Raw genomic sequence first — 25,744 nt, 5'->3', positions numbered from 1 at the left:
GAGTCTTTGCTAGAAACAACCTAGAATAACACATTCTACCAAATGGTAGAATTTTATATTAAAAATGCGCGTTGTGAACATCTTCCCACAAGACGTAAATACCCATAAACTAATTCAAGCCTTACATCTGGGGTACTTTTAGAAAGGACGAAGATGCTCTATTTATCATCCATCAATGGGTAATTCGCAACACTCAAGAGTTCAGTTGGATCGTTTCCAGGACGTTAGCTATCAGTTCCAAATTACACCAGACCTCCTTTATGACTGCAGCTCATGAAATGAGAGGGAAAATGATAAGAGAACTTCATAGAAAATAACTGGAATATTGATCCCACTTGAAAGTCAATGATTGAAATTCAGCATTTAAAAAAAACAATAAAAAAGGTAAACTCCTCTCATTTTTCTCTGATTGGTTGGACCGTCAGCTGTCTTTCACGTGCCTCAAAATGTGGAATTTTTTAAAAAACAAATCATAAGTGTTAGTTTTCAGTTTTATGGAAGAAGTAAAAATAAAGAACCAAAAGACATATTCACAGTAAGTTTAGATGGCGGGCCATTATCTATTCTCTCTTTGAGATTGGAACGATTTGTTTCAGAGAATTTAAAGTTGATGCTCTGTTTTCGAAATGACAATGGTAGCAGAACTGACTGGCTAAATTAACCGTGTTTCACTAAAACGAAAGAAAATAAAATAAGTTACTCCTTCAGTGTCTGGTTATTTTTTGAGAAGCGAGGCATGTAGAATATCTTTCTGTCCTTTTTGTTGAATATGGGTGAAACGTCACCGCAACGCTCGGGCGTTGTGGAATAGTCAAAATCAAAGTTCTGGCTCTGTTACAGTTTTAAACTCCCAAATAGAACGTTTCAGTGCACTAGTTTACTTCATATAAATCTAATCAGACGCTCTAAGTGATAACAGCTTAAGTAGAATGTTGCGAATAAATTATATGGTTGACATTAGTCTAAGTGGAATATCTTCCTATGTTATTTGTCTGATGATGGTTTGGTTGCATGTGTTCTCAGGGTATTGTACTCAGTATAAACAGTAGAATTGTTCATGATATTAGAGAAACACGTGGTTTAAGGAATATTGATAGAAATGAATGAAAAACCCACAAGCTAGAGGGTTTTTATTGATAGAAATGAATGAAAAACCCACAAACTCGAGGGTTTTTATTGATAGAAGTGAATGAAAAACCCACAAGCTAGAGGGTTTTTATTCATTTCTATGAGCAGTAGAAGGTATTGTTTAATTTGTTCAAAGTAATTTACTTAAAATTCTCAATGGGCCTTGCGCTTATTATCAATCCAAATAAAAGTAAACAATGTGTAACGTAATTAAACTTTCGTAACACATATTAAGTACATCTTCCTTAGAAATTTTCGGCAGGCTAGTCAAAAGTGTTTTTGCGTTATGCTTAATAATTGTAGTCATTCATTCATTCACCTCTCGATTCCATCAAGGAACATAGGTCCGCAATCGCTTGCGGATTCTTCAACAGGTATTTAAGTGAGTAGGTTGTTAGCCCACTGCACCGAGCCGTCCCTAATTTAGTAGTGTAAGACTAGAGAGAAGGCAGCTAGTCATCACCACCCACCGCCAACTCTTGGACTACTCTTTTACCACCGAATAGTGGGATTGACCGTCACATTATAATGCCCCCACGGCTGGGAGGGCGAGCATGTTTGGCGCGACGCGGGCGCGAACCCGCGGCCCTCGGATTACGAGTCGTACGCCTTACTCGCTTGGCCATGCCGGGCCCAATAATTGCAGTAAAAGTACAATTTCGTTGAGTGTTATGTGTTTCATAAGAGTACAATGAGAATTATTTGTCTGTTATGCGTCTGATAGAAGTAAAAATAGAATAGCGTTGTGTTTTATATGTTTAATTCTAATAAAATTTGTATCAGTTTATGTGTTATGCGTTTAATAGGGGTAAATATAGAATTAATTTAGGTGTTACGCATTTAATTATGGTAAAGTAGAATTACTTTTTGTGTTAAGCGTTTAATTTCAGTTAAGAAAAGATTACTTTGTTTATGTACTTAATAGTAATAAAATATCCCTCTACGCTATGTAATTAATATTAGTGAAATCATTGTTTATTTGTGTGTTATGTGTTTAAAAGTAGTAAAGGTGGAATAATTTCGTGTGTTATACGTCTAATAACAGTAAAATTAGTATTGTTTTTTGAGTTAAGCACAAAGCTATACAATGGGCTATATATGCTCTGCTTACAACTGGTATCGAAACCCGGATTCTATTAGACATACTACTGTGCTACTGGGGAAGCCAAAGTTAGAATTATTTTTCGTTATTTCTTTGATATATTAGTAAAAGTAAAATTACTTAGTATTATGTGTTTAATACTTCTGTGAAATTATTCTGATTTATGTTCAACTGTTTTTTTGTTCGACAAGCACAAAGCTGCACAATGAACTACCTGTACTGTGCTAACCTCGGGTATTGAAACTCAATTAGGCCCTTAAATGTTGTGTTAGCACTTTCTCATTTGTTAAAAGACGTCGCACTTTGCTTACCATGGCTGAAATACGACTTGTTGCCAGTCGTTATTTGGGTGGTCAATTCCCCAAATGATCTATGTTTTGTTTTTATCGAAACTAAGTATAAGAAATATACCCATATTAGAAATTCTAAATAAATGATCCAAACACGTCTTTATAACTCGACTTAGTAATTGATTTGCGTCAGAAAGATCTGTTACGCCCATTTCCTTAAATCCGTGAAAGCTTGTACAATCACATTATTTATGTAATACCATCAATGCTAAAATGTAGTTCTGAAACACACCTTTCAACCATGACTTTATATCGGGTGTAGTTTTGATGTGACTTGTCGATTTACCTTGTAAAAATAAACATGTTATTGTAGCAGCTGGGTGCATTCAAATACAATTCATAAAAATATGTTTTCGTACAACATGAAAAACTTTAATGAGACTTGAGACAGCTTCTTTTGTGCAACTGATGACAGATGTTAATAATTGTTTTTGGACTCATGCTTCTATAGAAATAGGAGAAGCTATAATACTGTTTATAGCAAAATATTCTTATGGCAATATAGAGACACTACAATAACTCATAAAAGTATGTTAATGTGACAGATGGATATATTAACCTTAATATTGAAAGTACGTGAATTTATGAAAGCATGTTTGTGTTACAAATAAAGACTGATATATTAAATAAAAGTATGTTCATGTTATACTCATATGAGGACAGTATTATAATTTATTAAAGCATCTTTGTGTGACACATGGAAACACCAATATTATTCATCAAAGCACGTTTGTGTGTATCTCTTGAAAACGCTAATATAATTCTTGGAAGCATGTTTCAGTGACTGAGGAAAACACTGTAAGATAATATCGTGACAACATTTTATACAGTAAAAAAACAACACTTAATATTTATTATAAAATAGCGTGCTCTTTGCTTTAATATAAAATATTTGCAGTGAAGCATATAATGATTCCAGCTAACGTTATTTATAAAATGAGGAATCTCGCTGTACCTGACATTTTCAAGTAGGAAATATTTCGATTTGCTTGTGTTTCCCAACAGCTCTAATAGCTTAGGAAGCGAATCTTTGCTATTATCTAGGTCCCTAACCAGTCATTACGTCAGGGTTGTTATTTTTGTATTGAGAACATCGAATTCGTCGGTTTAAAAGGACGTTATATCCTTGTCTAGAAACAGAAAAAAAAAAAAGATTAACATTTCCAACAAACGGTGTTAAACAATTATTGGTCGAAGTTTGCTATACGTTATCTAAACATTATGAAACATGTAGGATATTCCTCGTGTGGGGAAGCTCATGGCGCATACTTGTTTATTTTATAGTATAGTTGTTTAACTGGTTTGTTTTCCGTGTTTAGGGAATTTTAACAGTTTCATGTTATTTCTCGTGAAAATAACCTATGAGAACAGGCTTTCTACTTTCAAATGAAAAACGTTGGGATACTTCGAAATATACTTGCTTCTATAGTGAGAGAATTTTTAATTGTTTATATAAGTAACCTGTTATATTCTCATAAAAAAGAACAGGTTAGTTATATTCTCATAAAAAAAGAACAGGTTAGTTATATTCTCATAACAAAATTAACGGGTTAGTTACACTCTCATAACAAAAATATGTTTTCATGTTACCAGTGCATCTTAGATATAACACTTATACAACTATGTGCATCTCGCTTATTAGCATAGCCTCAGTGGCCTGCGGTATGTCTGCGGACACCTCTCATTATAAACCAGGTTTCAATATCCGTGGTGGGCAGAACACAAATAGATCACTGGGTATCTCAAGTCTAAACAAACAAAGCTACATATTACACATGAACAACTAATTTAGTGTCTTTAAGATTATTACATTTTATCAAAGACAAAAGAAGCAAATTAATTTACCACAAACAATGTTAAATGATTCGAACTAGATATTTTTTTTTCAGTTTCTTAAGATCTTATGCTCAATAAACAATGCGTGGCTGTATAACGTACGCTTAGCATATCTCTATATCAGCTTCCAACGCGGTACTTCGAACATGATAATTAAACATCTTATAAACTCTCATGTGTGAGATAATTTATCCAAATATCTTCAGCTCGCAGCATTACACAAAGTTAAGTTTCTAGAGGCTTCTGTATATTTTTTGAAGGAGATGGGAGGGATCATTATTAACCTGGTTCTCTTGTGAATATAATTAGGCATGCTTTTTAAGTTTTATGCATATATTTCAGCTTGTAATCCCATAGGATAATTATGGAGCACGTGGCTCTTTCCCACGGCAACTACAAAGACGACAAACTTAAAAACGTAAATATAGTCATAAAATTCCAAGTTGCTGATATAATGAAGATATATAAAGAATAAAGTTAACAATAATGCACATATTTACTTGTAATACGCAAAATGGTTTCTTTTTTCATAATTTTCATTCTTAATTTTTTAATGAAGTCTAAAGTAAAATTCATTGTTATGTTTCTCGATTTAACAAAGCCAAATTTGTTAAGGGATATCTGAAAAAACGATTGATTTCAAGGATTCATTTTACTCAGGAGTAGAGTTAACTTACTTATACAAAATGTGCTTTCAATTGTATCTCAAAATTCCTTCCTCTGACAATTTAACTTTCTTCTGTAAAAGTTGGATTTAAATCAAATAGAAGAGAAGAAAGTTAATTTCAATAATACGAAAGAGTAATACACTGTTACCAAACCATATTATAACGTAACAAGAGGTGAGTATAATTTCCTCCTTTTTGGAAGTCATTTTTTCTTTCAATAAACTCACGTTAGAACAGACCATTTCCTTTCTTTTGCAAGTGACTAATGGTTCAGTTTTATTAAAAATTAATTTATGCGTTTGTTTTTCTTATTTCGCGTAAGGCTACACGACGGCTATCTGCGTTAGCCGTCCCTAATTTTGCAGTGTAAGACCAGAAGGAAGACAGATAGTCATCACCACTCACCGCCAACTCTTGGATTACTCTTTTACCAATTAATAGTGGGATTGACTTTTACATTATAAGGACGAGCTTGTTCAGTGTGGTGGGGATTCGAACACGCGACCTCAGATTACGAGTCGATCGCCTTAACATCCTAGCCATGCCGGGACAAATTATTTTGTTGTTAACACGAAGCTACGTAGTAGAATACTTGGCTCGTGCAAACAACGAGTATTAGTGTCAGCTTTAAAAAATATAGAAATGCCTTTTTAAAACTCAAATCGCTATCAACTTATCATTTATTCTCGTGTCTTTTGTGAACAATTTTACAGGACTTAGCAAGTTTTAATATGCAAATTTTCAAGTCTTAGCCAATATAAATCGCAATGGAAGGATAGTCATCTGAACTATGTTTTGATGATATATTACATTCGTGAGTGAGTTGATGTCACCAAAAATTAATGTTTTTACGAAATGTATCTGACATATATTTCCAAAGAAAAATATTCATACACTCAATTCATAAAGATATGTTGAGTTTGGAGCTTTAAAATGTCTGAGAAGAAGATTATCCATGTACCAAATGATACTAGAATAGAAAGTAATATGTGATGACGAGTAAACCCACTTGTAAAGAAAAATATATATGTAAAAACGGCTGGTATGGGTAGAGAAAAGTTTACGTAGAGGAGCGAACCTCTTCTACCTCCGAGACCCTAACCCATCAATAGACACTCCCAGCAACCAATTAGCAACCGTCATAGAATTAATCACGATGAAGACAAACTTCATATTTGACAACCACAACTATATACAAACAAGTGGCCTAAGCATGGGCAACCCAGTATCACCAATTCTAGCCAATATTTCTATGACGCATGTTGAAACACAAGCAATTGACACAGCATTATATCCACCACTATACTGGTACAGACGTGTAGATGACACGGTTGCGGGATTCACACCTATATATTAACGCTATGCATCCCAACATTAACTTCACATGTGAACAGGACGAAAGCAATCAAATATAATTTCTTAACCTCAAAATTACAAGAACCGATACACAATTTAAAAGAGAAATCCACCGAAAAATCACCCACACTGGACTATACATTCCTTGGGACTCAGAACATGAAACAAAACAAAACTCAACATTCTAAGAAACCAAATAAACACAGCCATAAAACTATGCTCATCAGATAAAATTAATGACGAATTAAAGAAAATAAAACAATATTTCATCAACATGAATAAGTTTCCTCTACAAACCGTAGAAAACATTATACGCACACACCTAGACATAAAGCAGAATCAACCAACAAAAGTAAATATATCCCACGAATTAAAAAATCACGAAACCATATACTGCTGCATACCGTATATACCCGACATCAGCAGAAAAATAACCAATATTTAGCAAAAAATAGCAACAAAATATGACATCCCAGTTAATACTAAATCTATTCAGAAACCAGGTACAAAACTGAGGTCTATACTATGTGAAAACTACACTGACAAACACCACACCAACATTATTTATAAAATGCAATGTGATAACTGTCACGACTTCTATATTGGTGAAACAAGTAGAAAAATGAAAACAGATTCAAATCACACAAAAAGTCCCCTTTACACGTTTTCAAACACTGCAAACCAAATAAACACAACATAACCGTAAAAAAAAACCAAATACTAAATAAAGAAACATAAACAAACGTAACATTAAAGAAGCCTTACTTATATAACAACTCAAGCCCAAAATAAACCAATACAAAGGAACACCTTTATACCTATATTAATAAATATAATCAAACATCTAAGCACGCTCTCTACATTTCTATACTCAGTTACACAACCCCCTTCAAACATGTGGTCAGCAATTGGTCAGTTATCTCTTTCTTTCTTTGTGAAACTGACGACGACCTAAGAAGCTCCAAACGTTGTTCGCTCCTCTACATACAATTTTCTCAACTCGTACCAGCCGTTTTAACATTTATAGAAAGTAATATGGATCAAGTTGGGGTACTAGAACCGTGAAAAAAATTACAGTACTTTTTATCCTATCAGTTACAAGCAAAGAGTGGTGTCTTGGAAAAAATGAAAACCTAGAAAACAAATTCAGTTGTAAATGTAGTTCATGTGCCTCAGGTAACACTACCGAACAAAATAAAAAAGATTTACGTCTGGAAAGCGACACAAGCTGCATGTTTACAATCTGCTTGCATTGCATATCCTTTCAATCATCACATACCACAAGCAGCTGCAAATTGAAATGGTTTTTCATGCTGTACCAAATGAAGCTACACTTGTTAAGCCATTGGACGCAGCGATTATGTGCTTCTGTATGATACTACTTTTAAAACAAACGCTGGGAAACTTTTCTTCGTACTTTTGACAGCTTACGGAAAGCATGTAAGAGAATGAGCGTACGTTGGTCTTGACAACTTTATGATAAACTACTTTGCAACGGGAACTTCCTTCTGTAGATTGTACGATATTACTAGCTGGTCAGTTCCAATTCTTATTTTTGTTTGTTCTCTTAATTTCGCGCAAAGCTACACGAGGGCTATCTGCGCCAGCTATCCCTAATTTAACAGTGTAAGGTTAGAGGGAGACAGCAAGTCATCACCACCAACTCTTGGACTACTCTTTTACCAACAAATTGTGGGATTGACCGTCATATTATAACGCACCCATGGCTGCAAAGGCGAACATGTTTGGTGTGATGAGGATTCGAAGCCGCGACCCTCGGATTACCAGTCTGGTGCCTTAACTACCTGGCTATGCAGAGCCAACTCTTAGTTTGATTAATCGTTTGTTTATAAAAATCAAATAATAATTGACTGGTTCAAAATAAATTAGCCAGTTTCTCTTTCATATGACAATTTACTGCTAAATCGTTTTGAAACAAAACATTACAAGATCAGTCCTAACTAAAACGAAACAAATGTTTTTGAAGGTTGTATATATATCAAAATATTTGCTTTATAAGTTACTAAATATTACCTTTTATGAATTTTAAATTATTATTTACTAAGAAAATTTTAGTTAAAAATTATATGTCTTAACCATGACTTACCTTCCAAACTGTAAGTTAAAGTTTTAGCAGTGATAGTAGGTGGACAGACAACTGTTATTATGTTTGCATGATGTGTTTCAGTAGCTTGTGTGTAAGAAATATGACCAATCGACCAACAGAAAATTGAATTCAATTACGTTTACAATCGATTGAGAGAGGTGCCCGTGCCAAGCGCGTCTTATATTTCGTTAGCTTCACTAAGATGGTAGGAAATCACGTTTGTGTTGCACCCGCCTGCACGAGAGCACGAGGAAAAGTAATATCTGAAAATGAATAAAATAAGGAACTTCAGAACCCCTTTTCGAAATAACCCCCCCTGAAAAAGGAAATTTCATGATGATTACGAGTCTGTAAATTTTCATCAGGGTAAACAAATATACTTTAAGATGCCAAACCTTGTTCTTCCTTACTAATGAAGGAAAAACAGAGAAGGTTAGTGCCTAGTAAACAGCATAAAATATCTATTCTGTAAGCAGGTTCGGAAAGTGGCTATTCTTCCCTTATTGCACTGTTTTTTTAGAAAAACAAATATTCTAGTCTGAATTACAAATTACACTATGTAACACAAATTTTGTTCCTGGATAGTATATGTTATTTTTTAATTGCCTATGTCGTAGAAGTACAGAAATTGACCATTATTCGCTTCAAACTTTACTTTTGTGACCTGGATAGCGAAATTTAGAAATTAACCTATTTTCTTTGTAAAAACGGGCAAATTTGTATATATGAATAAATATTTACATGTATTTATACTAAAGCCATACAAAAATGAACAAAAATGTTTAGAAGTGAGTAGTTTTTCGAGATTTGCGACTGTAATGTAAATCACTTTCACGTATCAGCCCCCAAATACAGTCACCCATCACGTTTTCGTTACACGCTTCCAGGTCACAAAAGCAAAGTTTGAAGAAAAATAGGTTTTTTCCATTTACTTTAGGCATAAGTAGTTCAGAAATAACACTTTCTGCCCAGGAACAAGAAAAAGTAAAATTATTTTTACACAGTGTCTTGCCTTATATATTTCTGGTCCTTATTTAAGCAATTGAAAATAAATGAAGCAGTTGGGTTTTAGAATGTAAGTTATTGTCCACTTAGGCCTAACTAAATCCAGCTATGTTTTTCATTCTTTAGCTCCAAATCCTCTTTCAATTATCCCAAAATAAAAGAGAAAATTGTTTCAACTTCCTACATAGATAATTACCAATATGTTTTCTTCAAAGACAAATGAAATTTCTGGTTCAATGGTTGTACGGCGTAATAAACTCTTGAATGAACTTAAGCTGAAATAATGAACGTGCTATTACATTTTTGATTAAATGTCGTCAATTGTATTAGATAGCAAGAAAACTAATTTAGTTAGAAGCTTGAGAATCAATCTTTTATTATATCTTATACCAACCATTTGGCCAATTCAAATCAATTTTGTTTTATAAACTGTAAATCATGTTACTTACACCCGCTCTACCTTGTACTTGAAATATCTACCGTGTTTCTCCGATAATAAGACCTACCCATAAAATAAGACCTAGTGTGATTTTTGGGGATAGTTTTAATATAAGCCCTACCCTTAAAATAAGCCCTAGTTAAGAGTGGCAGGAAAAGGAAAGAAATAAAAAAAAATAATTTATTAATTAGTTTAATAGTTAGTTAATTAGTTTGTTTAAGTGTTAATCAGTTAGTTTAATAGTTTACTAATAGTTTATTTTAAATGGTTAGTTTAATAGTTTTACTTTATAACTTCATTTTTTTTAATATATCAAAATAAGACATCCCCCGAAAATAAGCCCTAGTGTCATATTTTGGAGTGAAAATTAATATAAGCCCTGTCTTATTTTCGGAGAAACACGGTATAACCCAATCTACTTTGATGTGTCCCAACAACCTACGTCACAAACTATATACATTTACTGTTCCAAATTTGTACGTGTAATACTTATAATCTACTGCACCAAATTCATGCATCAAACACCTTTAACTCGCTGCACCACCTATTTTGATGTGTTTCAAATTCGTACATTTAACACATTTATCCAAATGTTCCACCTACACTAATTGCCCCAAATTCATACATGAAATCCCTATAGCAACACAACACCTGCAGTAATAGTCCCATGTCGTATATCAAACACCTACAGCCCCACACCACCTGCACTGATTGTCCCATAGTCGTATAGCAAACACCTGTATCCCCCTACCCCCTGCACTAGTGGTCCCAGATTCGTATATCAAACACCTATATCCCCACATCACCTGCATTGATGGCCCCATAGTCATATATCAAACACCTATATCCTCACATCGCCTGCACTGATGGTTTCATATTATTAAGCACTGCATTCTTTTTCGAACGCTGCTCTGCCTGTTAGGCGTTTTATCACTTTTAGCACATTTTTTTTTTATTAGCAGGGAATACTTTAATTTCTCATCGTCGTAAAGATGTATAAAGGATCTTATTTAGTAGTTACTACAACATCAAAACCAGACAATATGAAAGTCCAGACTAATCCGAATGTTAGGACTCGTGTGTTTCCCGATCCCCAAGAAAACTTTTAATAAACCGTCCTAACCAACCGAACTTTTGTAGATTAGAAAGTGATTAAGAAATTTATCTTTTCCTACACATTTCAGAATTTTCTTCATGATATTTAATATTCAACGCAATTATCCATCTTAAGTTATGAAATGTTTATAGTTGACACTAAATACATCTCAGAATGGAACTTTTCTGTTTTTACACCTACGAGAGTAAGGAGATATTTCTGTTGTTAGGTATCCAAGCTGTTTTGCTATCGTGGTTTTTTTATTTTTAAGTGCCTATGTTGTCGAATATCGTAACTTTTTTTGCTGTTAAAAAGTGTGCAAGCTGTTCCAATATTGCAAATTCTATACTGTTAGATATCCAAGCGGTTTTGGTATCGCGACGTTTCTATGGTTATGTGTCCAACTTGCTAGAATATTATGGCTTTTATATTGTTAAGTCCACGAGAAGTTTCATTGAAGTCTGCGAGACTTTTAATTATGAAAAAAACAATTCTACTGAAAATAATTTAGATTAAATACGTGACGTCAACAACAGTATGCTATTTGTTTCCTTATATTAGCTGAAAAGAAAGGAGAGTACACTCGTAATGTTTACGCTTACAAGGAACGCACCTAACTACATAAAATATCAGTAACTCAGAACACAAAAAGCTTTACGAAAGATCTGGTCTTCAGCGATCTTTGTAATGTGGTACGATATATGTTCATTTGAAAGCAAATTCTATACCTGACAGCAAGGCACTACCGCAAATTATTATATATATAGTTAATGGATGTAACTGTTTGTTTGTGAAAAAAAGCACAAAGTTACGCATTGGGCTGTCTGTGATCTGTCCATCACAAATAGTTTGTTTGTTTTAGCTTGTTTTGAAACTTCGCACAAAGCTACTCGAGGGCTATCTGTGCCAGCCGTTCCTAATTAAGTAGTGTAAGACTAGAGGAAAGGCAGCTAGTCATCACCACCCACCGCCAACTCTTGGGCTACTCTTTTACCAACGAATAGTGGGATTGATCGTCACATTATAACGCCCCCACGGCTGAAAGGGCGAGCATGTTTGGTGCGACGGGGATGAGAACCCGTGACCTTCAGATTACGAGTCGCACGCCTTAACACGCTTGGCCATGCCGGGCCCCATCACGAATAGCGAAAGACGGTTTCTAGCAGTATAAGTCCGCAGACATTCCGCTGTGCCATTGGAGCGGCCTCGATAGGGCCAGGTGGGTTAGGACGTTCGACTCGTAATCCGAGGGTCGCGGGTTCGAATCCCCGTCGCACCAAACATGCTCGCCCTTTTAGCCGTGGGGGCGTTATTATATATCGGTCAATCCCACTATTCGTTGGTAAAAGAGTAGCCCAAGAGTTGGCGGTGGGTGGTGATGACTAACTGCCTTCCATCTAGTCTTACACTGTTAAATTAGAGATTGCTAGCACAGACAGTTCTCATGCAGTTTTGCGTGAAATTCAAGAAACAAACAAATAAGCCATTGGAGAGCAATGAATATGATAAATTTTTGAGCATAGAGAGTTATGTGATTGCGCTGAGAAACTGTAAACATCTGTAACAGTTTCACAACACTAAAAATATCTAAGACATATTTTATAACTGCTTGTAAAAATGTTAGAACAAATATGTCACAATAATAGTCCATTTCACGCAGAGACAAAATCAAAGCCATTTCGTTATGCTCCAAGATACACGATTAAGTCAGAGAACTAGACGTAAAAAAAATCCATGTTTATGCTGAATGAAGATAGAAGTTATTTGTTCAGGCTTTAAGACCAATGACTGGATAAGATACTAGTTATAAATATAGAAAAAATATGGCATTCCTTAAGACCAATGACCATATAAACAAACGCGGTATATACGGATCAAAACGCGGTGTGATTAGGTGACTAATTCTTTCTTGAAATTATTATTAGTTCTAACTTGATAACAAGAGCACAAGTGTACATAGACCATCAGATGATGGTAAGCTTTGAACAAATGCTGAATTTCTAATAAAAGTCTGCATTATTCTTTTCGGATTTCAAACAAACTAACATGCTTTTTTGAAGCGTCTCTGGGCCCGGTATGGTCATGTGATTAGGGCGCTCGACTCGTAATCTCAGGGCCGTGAATTCAAATCACCGTCACACCAAACGTGCTCGCTTTTTCAGCTGTAGGGACATTATAATGCGACTATTAATCCCACTATTCGTTGGTAAAAGAGTGGCCCAAGTGTTGGCGATGGGTGGTGATGACTAACTGCCTTCGTTTTAATCTTACACTCCTAAATTAGGTACGGCTAGCGCAGATATCTCTCATGTAATTTTGCGTGAAATTCAAAAAGAAATGAACGAAACAGCTCTGAAAACTACATGGTTGTAGACTTTTTGCCTTATGGACCCGAATAAAGCAAATGATAATAAAGTAAGCCATGAGCTATTCATGGTCATGTTCTTCATGGTCATTTCAAAACGATTGCATCCCATAAACTAGAGTAGAAGGAAAGAATATACAGATCCTCTCGAGCTTAAAGGGAAACGTTAGTTATACAACACCAGAATAAATAGATGTGTCCCACTGGTATCGTTTGGTGCTGTACCATCAGAGAAGAATTATTATTGGCACTTAACCAAATTCTAAATTGATATAAAAAAATAGCATAGCTGTATAAAGCAGTTTTGTTCAACACTTTGCCCAAAGAACTATTTGGTTCAATTGTATCCATGTTTGTTGTTGTTGTATTAGTGTTTTTAATGTTACAATCAGATTAAGAATAATATTGCTAAGGTAAACGTATAATGGTAAATATTCGATAAACACTGTGCAATTAAGAAACAACCAAGAAAAAATTGCTTTTGTAAATTTCACACAGAGTTCACTTATGGAAATCACGCTACTGCAAAATAATTAGTTCCACAGTGTGAAACACATGGTAATTTGAAACCTTCCTTATGTGTTAACAATCTGTCTTAGAGCGTAAATATGCTACAATATAGCATACACTGATCTTATGAATCGTTCTGTGTGTCCATCCTTTAAGCCATCCACTTTGTGACCACCCGGTGGTTTATTCACATTGTGAAACACATGATAATTTGGAGCCTTCATTATGTGTTAACCGTGTTCTTTCTCTACAATGCAACACATATCATGTGGTCCATTCGTAGCGTGGAACACACAATAACGTGTGTGAATCACAATGTAAGTAACCTTTGACCGGTCCACAGTGTAGCCACTTCTGAGACAAAGTTCTCAGTATTAAATTTTCCAATCACAATATTTATCATTAAACTTATTGTACGGAGCAATATATGAGATACGTCAAAAACGCATCTTCAATTAAATTTCCAATAAATGATACATCATTAATGTAGCTTGGAAAATATAGAATTAACCCGTTTCATTATGCAGTTATATTAGAAAATACAACTAACCAGTTATCTAAAGCTTCGAAGAAACGTTTCCAGTCAACATCTTCAGTTACGAGACACAAACGTCTTAAACTTTGTATGCCACTCTTAATCAACCAATTGCATTTATTAAGTAACGAAACTTATCAAAATCTCAATTTTATAATAGTTAAAATCAGTATATAAGTCAGGCCTTATCAAATAATTTACAATGAGATGAAAAAATTAGTACTTATCCTTTTGTTTTCCTTTAAATTAGTGTATTTTAAAAGATTTTGACCTGATTTTCAGGTCAAGATGTTAAACTAGTCGTAAAGTATTCCAAATGTTACATATTTAACACTCATGCAGAATGATATAAAAACATGTGTGCGTATATCTGTGTTGTTGGGTTTCCAGATATCACTCAATTACCATAGTATTTCGTATGGTAACTAGCGACCGTCCAACGATATACACTAGCTACTTTGTTTTATAATTTTTATCCGAGAAAGGATGCAAGAAACAAAACGACACAGGGCAAATTTTCAATTTTTTTATAGACGTTTGGCTTTGAATTTAACGACACAAACACTTAACCAATTTGATGAGTTAATTATTCCTTTCCAAACAACAGTATATACAATTAGAAGCTAATGAGACCATTAGGGACTTAGTAATAAAACAAAGGAAAATTACGGTGTCCTAACATTTACAACGGTTTTGCCTCCTGAATGAGTAACATCAGGAAGGATATACTGTCTTAATGGTGATATATTACAAAAATATGTAAAGATTTAGTAATAAAAGAAACTATATAATCAAACATGAATCCAAACTTCACTTTATGTAAACCTTAAAATTCATTCTTGTATAAATGTTAATTTTGGAAACGTATAAATAAGAAAAATGAATTCAATCTTTTATTGTAACAGTATATTAAACTCTGTCTTCAATGTTTTTCATGTAAGAATAGACGTTTGTATAATGTTCTAGGAGAAAAGTTCATAAATCACACTGAAAATCATAATTTTGTGTTCATTGAATCCATTATTCATTATTTCGACATTGTGAGACCAGAGATGCCCATCCTTGTGAACTTTCTAATGCATAATATCTGAGTATAAATATGCATTAGTCTAATAAAATTTTAACGATCGTTTTGTCCAAAACCATTCATACATAACAGCAAACATATCAAAAATATGTGCCAACTTCTTTCTAAGTACACACATTATTGTAATGTTCGTAAAGTAAAACCAACAATAAAGTTACGTACTGGTTTATAATCAAAACTATATCTTGTAATTTAAATCACTGTGTAAGTGTTCTTTCAGGTTCCGATTTTGTCAGTTAAGGTAAATGTTTGTTTGTTTTGAAATTTCGCACAAAGCTACTCGAGGGCTATCTGTGCTAGCCGTCCCTAATTTAGCAGTGTAAGACTAGAGGGAAGGCAGCTAGTCATCACCACCCACCGCCAACTCTTGGGCTACTCTTTTACCAACGAAAAGTGGGATTGAGCGTTACATTATACACCCCACAGCTGGGAGGACGAGCATGTTTAGCGCGACGCGGGCGCGAACCCGCGACCCTCGGATTACGAGTCGCACGCCTTACGCGCTTGGCCATGCCAGGCTCAAAGGTAAACGAAAGTTTTAATTTTACGAAAGATGAATACAAGATAATGTGTGGTACAACCTAAAAACCATCGCTTGTTTGTTTATTTTGAATTTCGTGCAAAGCTACACGAGGGCTATCTGCCCTAGCCGTCTCTTATTTAACAGTGTAAAACTAGAGGGAAGGCGACTAGTCATCACCACCCACCGCCAACTCTTAGGCTACTTCTTTACCAACGAATAGTGGGAATGACCGTAACATTTTTTGATGGTTTCAGATAGGCACTATCTAGGCTTATTACCTCTTTAACTGTTGTTTTCATTTTCTGAAAGAACTCTAAAAAGGATATTTCATTATAAAACAAATAATCAGTAGTAATATTTTAATTTTAAAAAGTAACTTCATATAACACAAAAACTGCACTATCAGCATATATGGTTACAGAACACAGTTGTGCGTTTTTAAACAACTAACAAAGCAAATGAATTTATCGAAATCTGGGGAGACAATTTACGCCTTTTAGGCCCGTGTCCTCGTGTATTCTTTTATTTGACTTTTCTAGGTTTTTCTGCTTCTCTCTTAGTATACATGCATTGTGTCATGTAATGTACTTTAAAATCGCCCAATCTGGACATTACAAATAACAAGTGATGTAATTCGTTTTCAGTTCTTTTATGAGCCAAAGAAACCGTTTCGGTTACTTACGAAACTTTCCTTAGTTTTATTCTTTATGTGATGTTTATAGTTTCAATTAAATCTTTTTGCGATTGTCACTCTTCAAATGTGCTGAGTTTGAGTTTAAATCAAGGATAAAGTTATGTTCAGATAGAATTTAATTGAAAGATGTTTCCGTTTCAAAATCACATAAAATGGCAAAACTTATCAGTTTAAAGCATTTTATATTCCCAGCTTATAATTGGTAAAACGCAATGATTTCAAACAGTTTTTGTACACTACCAATACTGAAGCTAAATTTATAACTGTTATATATGTGTGTTTTTAGATAGCACGACTATGAATTAAGAACCAAAATGTTATCTTTACTTAACGATATGGTATCATTTAAACAAAATGTATGAGATGTGACTTATTTTGTGAAACGCATCCATACAAATTCTCTTTACAAACAATTCTTTTAGGCTTTTACACAATCGGTAAACATCTTATGTATTACACCATGTGAAATATCAAAGCATAAAATAACTTTGAAAAGATTATCTGTCAAAACAACTGGGACGTGTCTGGCCAATCTTTTGAAAATGAGGATTCATCAGAAGGAAATGAAACAATACGAGATTTTCAGATTATCAAACATCTTATGCTTTTTTAACCCTTCGCCTTATATGTTTGTAACGTCTTATTAAGATCATCCAGTACTGATCTGTTCTAAACACTATACAAGCTGATTGACGAATCACATGTATTTGTTTTTACCTCCGAACATTAATTGTCTGTTTCACCTGATTCGTCGTGAAGTTTTCCCTTTTAACATAAAAATGCATTTTAAGTGTACTTAAGTAATTACAGATGCAATCAAGCAATCTAACACCATAATCTACATTTAAAATTCGCGTTCTTTTGTCTCATAGAAAAATTACGACTAACTCTAACTCTATATAATCCAGTAAGTGCAACTAAAACTGTAATATGGCCATATCTTAATCACCTTACATTAGCAAACAAAAAATGTATTTAGTTTTCTTTGCAATTTTGGAGTAAGATAACAGAGTCAAGAATATTGTAGCAATGAAGCAAGTAATTCAGGTGTTGTTTTTTTGTTTGGTATTGTTATGCTAATCGATAAAAAATTGCATTTTACTTTATACGAAACAGAACTAGACCTAGGCCTAAAAAGGAAAAAACCTGCAATTTATTCTTTAGACCTGCAGATGCCATTACAAGCCACCAAAGATCTTGTGTCAATGTTTTAACTTTAGACATTTTCCTTCTTGTCGAATTACAAATTACCCAAATTGAAAGAACGTTAAATTATTAATTTATTTATGCTGAAAATAATTGATAATTGATTGAAAATATTTGATTGAAGGAAAGACAGTTGTATGTCCTGGATGTTGCTCAAGAGTATCTTTTAATTGGTACACAAAATGTGCATTCGGTCATACAGAACATGAACTGGTACACGAAATGTGCATTCTGTCATACAGAACATGACCCAATGCACAAAATATCCATTTTGGTATACAGAGCATAAACTAGTACAAAAAATGTCCATTCTGTCATACAAAACATGAACTGGTATACAAAATGTGCATTCTGTCATACAGGACATGAACTGGTATAGAAAATGTCTATTTTGTCATACAGAACATGAACTAGTGCACAAAATATCCATTCTGCTATACACAACATGAACTGGTATGCAAAATGTCCAGTATGGTATACAAGAAGTCTAAAAATGCCCTTTATGGATATTACATCAAACGTTAGTTACTGCAGTTCTTCAAGCCAAATTACTTATCAGTGCATTATTACTTTTTCTATTACGCTTCCACATAGCAAAATTAATGTAAAGCAGCTTTTCATCAGCATATAGACCATAACATTGATACCGATTGAGTAATTCGTGTATTGCTATGATCCAAGAAATGCTTTTATTGAACAATGCTGCAATAAGTAACTTCCCCACATTTTCATCACCTGTTTGAAGTTCATGTTTCTAGTTTGCTAAGAGGACGCTATTTCTGCACAGAAGAAAGGTGACATTTTAAAATGAACAATAATCGTATCATTACATTCAGTTAGCAAAATTTTTCTTTTCCTTTTTCAAGTAACCTTTAAATGATATAAACCACATCATTGCATTCACCCACAAAACTTGTCACTTTGAAGTAATGTTAGTGAGTGATAAACTATATCAACCTATTCACATGTCAAACACTTTATTTTGAAATATCCATCTTACACGATATAGACTACATCATGGCTTTCATCTATGAAAAGCTCTAATATAAAGTAATTTGATTAAATGATGTAATATAATAGCCATCCTTTATCTATTTTAATGGTTGTTTCGTTGCTGTGAAAAACAAATGTCGTCAATAACTTATCATTTGTGGCTCTTGAAATCGGAATTAGTTCCAAGTTCACTAATTGGTTGACAATTATTATGAAAATCAAAAATATATTTTAAAAGAAACAAAAATAGAATTACTTCAAAACAGTGAGCCAGAGATTTTCTAGAATCTCAGCTTTAAAATTCTACCATCCCCACCATGAATAATCAAACACACATAATGTCTTTCCAAGTTTATTAATAAGCACTAACCACCCTGAATGAGAACCCTCTCCAATTGGTGAATCTAAGGAACTGTTGTAGTAGCTTTGTTTTAAATCATTATTTCCTGACTTGTTGTGAAATTAGTATCCACTATTAGCTCTTGGTTGTGTTGTATTTTTACAAAGTGTTCCAAAGGAAATATTTTTTTTGTATATTACCTAACCTTTAAAAGATTATATATCAACAACACCTCTCAACCCAGGAAGTACAGAGGCTCTAGTTCCGAAACCACTCTCTATAAATTACTGTATAGATAATTAATGTTACGAGGTGCCAATAAAATCAATGCTGTCTCTTATAAAATCATTCGATTATTAAATCATTGTTAGGAGAATTAATTATATTATTAGGTAGAAGTTTCTCGGTTCAGGTGTAGTTTCCCAAAGAAATTTACTCAACTGGGGAAAAAAAGGTTCTTTTCTTCATTCTGTATTTTTAAAACGTAACGAAAAAAAATAATGTGAACAGAATTTTATATTAGTTTCCTCCTGAAACTTTGATGCGTTTTATAGCATTTCAATCACTTTTCCTGTAATTTGCTTTTGTACTTTTACTTAGATAAAGTAGGCTTAAAGGTAGAAGAACGAACTCGCTCATTGAAGGCAAACCGAGCACAATTTCGTTTTTTCTTTTCCATCCACAAAAAAATTCTTAAAAGATTTTTTATTACCTTTACTTAAAAAGCATGAAGAGTCAACTATACATATATACTCACATTCAGAACCGAGTTTCAAAAAGACTAAAATGAAATTTTTGAAATTCATTAAAAATACAATGGTTTACGATTGCTTCTGGAAGCTGTCGTATTTAGATACATAGTTGTTTATGTAAGCTTGTATTCTACGTTAATTCGATGTTTTATCTAGGCGACTTAATCGTCAAAGTTTCATTTTCTCAATATATAGAACCAGAGTTCCTTATGGTAGGCATGAAGATCTCATTAATTTTACCACTGTCCCTACGAACGTGTAAATCAAAATAAGTTAGTTGTGGTGTATTTCTTTAAAGTGAATACAGCATTAAAGAATAGCTTGATGTAATTATTTAATATAGCTTAGTTTTGTTTTTGTTTTTTTTATACCGTGGTGTTAATTTATAACAAAAAATATTACGCTTCATTTAATTCGTCTTATTAATTTGGAAAGTTATGGAATTATAGAATTCAAGACCCTGATTCTTAACAAACATAAATAAGGTGAAACAAAAATTAATTTATAATTAAAAATTCCCGATAACGCGAGCGTTTCCAAGATGAAGACTTTCATTTTCTTCACCCAATCGACATTTATTAACACAACAGTTTCGAGAAATCTGAAGCATTGCAGTGACCACTTAAAGGAAAGAAATGAGTTTCATAGCTTTAATTTAATAAATAATGTGATTTAAAACATTTTTAACGAGTCAACTAAAGAACCTTCTGGAAACAAACATTAGTTTTTAAATTATTTACAATTGAACAAAATCAAACAATGTTAAAATATTTACTTTGCTATAGGGCCCAGCATGGCCAAGCGTGTTAAGGCGTGCGACTGGTAATCTGAGAGTCGCGGGTTCGCATCCCTGTCACGCCAAACATGCTCGCCCTTTCAGCCGTAGGGGCGTTATAATGTGACGATCAATCCCACTATTCGTTGGTAAAAGAGTAGCCCAAGAGTTGGCGGTGTGTGGTGATGACTAGCTGCCTTCCCTCTAGTCTTACACTGCTAAATTAGGGACGGCTAGCACAGATAGCCCTCGAGTAGCTTTGTGCGAAATTTCAAAACAAACAAACAACTTTGCTATATAATAGCATACAATGAAGCGTACAGATAACTAATTTATGACAAAAACTTCATGTTTTCAAATAAAATAACTATTTTCATTTGAATGACTCGTTAGACATCTCCTATTGCCTTCGATTATTCTAATTATCATACTTTTATTTTTTTAACAAAAAACGTTTGAATACTCTGTGAGAATGTAAAAGATAAATTAAAGGTTCATTCATGATTGGTCTGTTATAATTTGTTTAAGGTCCATTGATGATTGGTTCGTTTTAATTTGTTTAAGGTCCATTGATGATTAGTTCGTTTTAATTTGTTTAAGGTCCATTGATGATTGGTTCGTTTTAATTTGTTTAAGGTCCATTGATGATAAGTTCGTTTTAATTTGTTTAATGTCCATTGATGATTGGTTCGTTTTAATTTGTTTAATGTCCATTGATGATTGGTTCGTTTTAATTTGTTTAAGGTCCATTGATGATTGGTTCGTTTTAATTTGTTTAAGGTCCATTGATGATTGGTTCGTTTTAATTTGTTTAAGGTCCATTGATGATTAGTTCGTTTTAATTTGTTTAAGGTCCATTGATGATTGGTTCGTTTTAATTTGTTTAAGGTCCATTGATGATAAGTTCGTTTTAATTTGTTTAAGGTCCATTGATGATTGGTTCGTTTTAATTTGTTTAAGGTCCATTGATGATTGGTTCGTTTTAATTTGTTTAATGTCCATTGATGATTGGTTCGTTTTAATTTGTTTAAGGTCCATTGATGATTGGTTCGTTTTAATTTGTTTAAGGTCCATTGATGATTGGTTCGTTTTAATTTGTTTAATGTCCATTGATGATTGGTTCGTTTTAATTTGTTTAAGGTCCATTGATGATTGGTTCGTTTTAATTTGTTTACGGTCCATTGATGATTGGTTCGTTTTAATTTGTTTAAGGTCCATTGATGATTGGTTCGTTTTAATTTGTTTAATGTCCATTGATGATTGGTTCGTTTTAATTTGTTTAAGGTCCATTGATGATTGGTTCGTTTTAATTTCTTTAAGGTCCATTGATGATTAGTTCGTTTTAATTTGTTTAAGGTCCATTGATGATTGGTTCGTTTTAATTTGTTTAAGGTCCATTGATGATAAGTTCGTTTTAATTTGTTTAAGGTCCATTGATGATTGGTTCGTTTTAATTTGTTTAAGGTCCATTGATGATTGGTTCGTTTTAATTTGTTTAAGGTCCATTGATGATAAGTTCGTTTTAATTTGTTTAATGTCCATTGATGATTGGTTCGTTTTAATTTGTTTAAGGTCCATTGATGATTGGTTCGTTTTAATTTGTTTAAGGTCCATTGATGATTAGTTCGTTTTAATTTGTTTAAGGTCCATTGATGATTGGTTCGTTTTAATTTGTTTAAGGTCCATTGATGATAAGTTCGTTTTAATTTGTTTAAGGTCCATTGATGATTGGTTCGTTTTAATTTGTTTAAGGTCCATTGATGATTGGTTCGTTTTAATTTGTTTAATGTCCATTGATGATTGGTTCGTTTTAATTTGTTTAAGGTCCATTGATGATTGGTTCGTTTTAATTTGTTTAAGGTCCATTGATGATTGGTTCGTTTTAATTTGTTTAATGTCCATTGATGATTGGTTCGTTTTAATTTGTTTAAGGTCCATTGATGATTGGTTCGTTTTAATTTGTTTACGGTCCATTGATGATTGGTTCGTTTTAATTTGTTTAAGGTCCATTGATGATTGGTTCGTTTTAATTTGTTTAATGTCCATTGATGATTGGTTCGTTTTAATTTGTTTAAGGTCCATTGATGATTGGTTCGTTTTAATTTCTTTAAGGTCCATTGATGATTAGTTCGTTTTAATTTGTTTAAGGTCCATTGATGATTGGTTCGTTTTAATTTGTTTAAGGTCCATTGATGATAAGTTCGTTTTAATTTGTTTAAGGTCCATTGATGATTGGTTCGTTTTAATTTGTTTAAGGTCCATTGATGATTGGTTCGTTTTAATTTGTTTAAGGTCCATTGATGATAAGTTCGTTTTAATTTGTTTAATGTCCATTGATGATTGGTTCGTTTTAATTTGTTTAAGGTCCATTGATGATCAGTTCGTTTTAATTTGCTTACAGTCCTTTCATGATTGGTTCGTTTTAATTTGTTTAAGGTCCATTGATGATTAGTTCGTTTTAATTTGTTTACAGTCCTTTCATGATTAATCTGTTTTAGTTCTTTTAAAGTCTTTTGATGATTGGTCAGTTTTGATGTGTTTAAAGTTTTCTTCATTATTTCTCCGTTTTCATGTGTTTAAATTTTTCTTCATTATTTTTCTCTTTTAAGTTGTTTAAAGTCCATTCAAGATTGATTTGTTATAGTTTGTTTACAATCTTTTTCTTTATCTATAAGTAAAATGTCATAAAACTAGAAACATAATAAAGAGTGAAATTTCATTATATGCTGATTTTTCCCAAGAGTTGCACAGTTAGGCAGGTTTTTTTTCCTGTCACATTTTATCATGTTCATTAGGTTATCTTACCGTTTTGTCTCCAAGCTTATCCACTCCACAATGAATGTAAGCTGTCTGACCCAACTGACTTGTTACGTTTCTCACGGTGATGTTACCAAACATCGGGAGGATGTACCCTCCCAGGTTCCAGTATTCCTCTAGCGGTAAGATTCCTTCTTTAACCTCAGTTGGTGACTTTTTTGTACTGACGCCAGCTGTCGTTTCGTTGGTTCCTGCATAAAGTGGAAAAAAATAAAATTGAGTATATTGTACAACGTACTGATGCACATCTTCATGTATGAAACAGAAGTGACGTCTGTGTGGTTGCTTTTCACGACCACAATTTTTAACTAATTTCATCAAACTTTAAAGTAAGCCTTAAGGTTCTCTGTGAAGTGAAATAGGAAATAGGCATGAAAGAACGTACAGACAGACTGAACCCCGAAGATTGATACAGGAGAGTTATATTCGAAAGCCTATCTCCTCTGTATCCTTTCTCTCACATACTATGATCTTTCCAGGCGATGAACGGATATATCCACTAGTATTTAATAAACGATTGCACGTTATACCAATGTTGTCGGTTTCATAACTTAAAACATTGCATGAAGGCTACGGTAGACGCAGTGAATATTTACCACCAGTTTACAAAGGCTCACGGTATAATACAGTGATATCATATCCGACTCTGACACCATATTTGCATTCCTCGTGAAAGTTTCGGTTACAAGAGAGATACAAAGTAAAAACTGGTTAACATAGGTAAATAAGCAACATTTGATTCACTTCCTAGAACCAGAATGTGTTGAGATATTTTCTGAGATGGCTAGTGAGAATAATAACAATAAATATGCTCTGGAAAAAATTAACTTTTATAAAAGTTACAAGCTATTCCAATTTCTCGACCATTTAAATTGCAAATTGCATGAATTTGTATCTTCTTTAATATAATAAAGTTGTACTTTCTGTATACTGTCAATTTACTGTTCGAGAGTCGTCTGCATTAGGGAATTTTCACTCTGTACACCTCTGATAATCGAGCCCCTAAACCAGTAGTTCTAAATTCATAAAATTACGGCTGATCCATTTACTACAGCAATAGAACACACGCTCATAAAAAAATGTGATATGATACAAACATTATCATTCAACATGTTTTTTCTTTGTTCTTTTGGTATAACCAATACGCAGAATGGATCATACGACATTCTGATGGAAGTGACAGTCACACTGATAATTTAACAAGTTTTGGCAGATAAGACAGCTTTTTAAATTTTTTTACCATAAAAATGGTAATTTTGCGAAATCTAGACCTCCCATAAATTAGAGATAAGAGATTATTTGTGAACCGTATTTCACATCATACAGTATACTTTATCTCTGGTTCTGAAAGATAAAATAACTAATTTTCTTATTGTTTTTATTCATCCATAAAATTAGAGTTTGCTACAAAATATTCCAATCTTTTTACTTTCAGTTAATACAACAGGTTCTAAATGCTAAAGAAGTCGGAAGTATTTTGTTATTTATCGACGAGATTAAACTATATTAGGAAATTTGATAAATTTTTAAGAAGGGGGTTCATAATGGAAGATCTTTACATCTATGTTTACTTATTTATCATATCCTGTTTTCAAACAATTCTTTCGCTTTTCTTCTCGTTTTGTTTCTGAATTGTTCTTTTTATCAATTATTTACTCAATCCTACACCGTTATCATGTCTCCCTTTGGAACAGTAATAGTTTCATGGACAAAAAACGTTAAATTCCGGGGTTATATAACTCTGTAGTGGACATAGCAGATAGCACAATGTTGCTTTATTATAAAATAAACAAACAAACAATTAAATCTTCGCAATTTCTTATTAATCTCATCCTCTATCAGCAATTATAATTCTTATTTTATTGTTATTGTTTACGATTTCGTGACAAAGGCGTTGATGAATGGATGCCCTCTTACCTACCTTACCAGAAGATTTGTGTTGAGATAGAACGTATCAAAGCGATTTAGACAGTAAGTCGCAAAAAACATTTGAAATAAGAATACTGAAATCTTTGAAAAATAAACTTACTCAATGAAATATTTACCTACACATTTATTAT

General features: G+C 33.3%; 1 protein-coding gene across 1 annotated transcript in view; it reads right to left on the bottom strand.

Annotated features, from left to right (window-relative positions):
- LOC143238937 (zwei Ig domain protein zig-8-like) overlaps positions 1–25,744 on the bottom strand; it is a 143,945-nt gene that overhangs the window by 43,213 nt on the left and 74,988 nt on the right. The window contains exon 2 of the mRNA XM_076479593.1: positions 23,673–23,875. Within this exon, the coding sequence (XP_076335708.1) occupies positions 23,673–23,875 (203 nt within the window). The remainder of the gene's footprint in view (positions 1–23,672; positions 23,876–25,744) is intronic.

Source organism: Tachypleus tridentatus, chromosome 13 (assembly GCF_004210375.1).
Source record: "Tachypleus tridentatus isolate NWPU-2018 chromosome 13, ASM421037v1, whole genome shotgun sequence".
NCBI lineage: Eukaryota > Metazoa > Arthropoda > Merostomata > Xiphosura > Limulidae > Tachypleus > Tachypleus tridentatus.
This window is presented reverse-complemented; position numbering and strand designations above follow the sequence as displayed.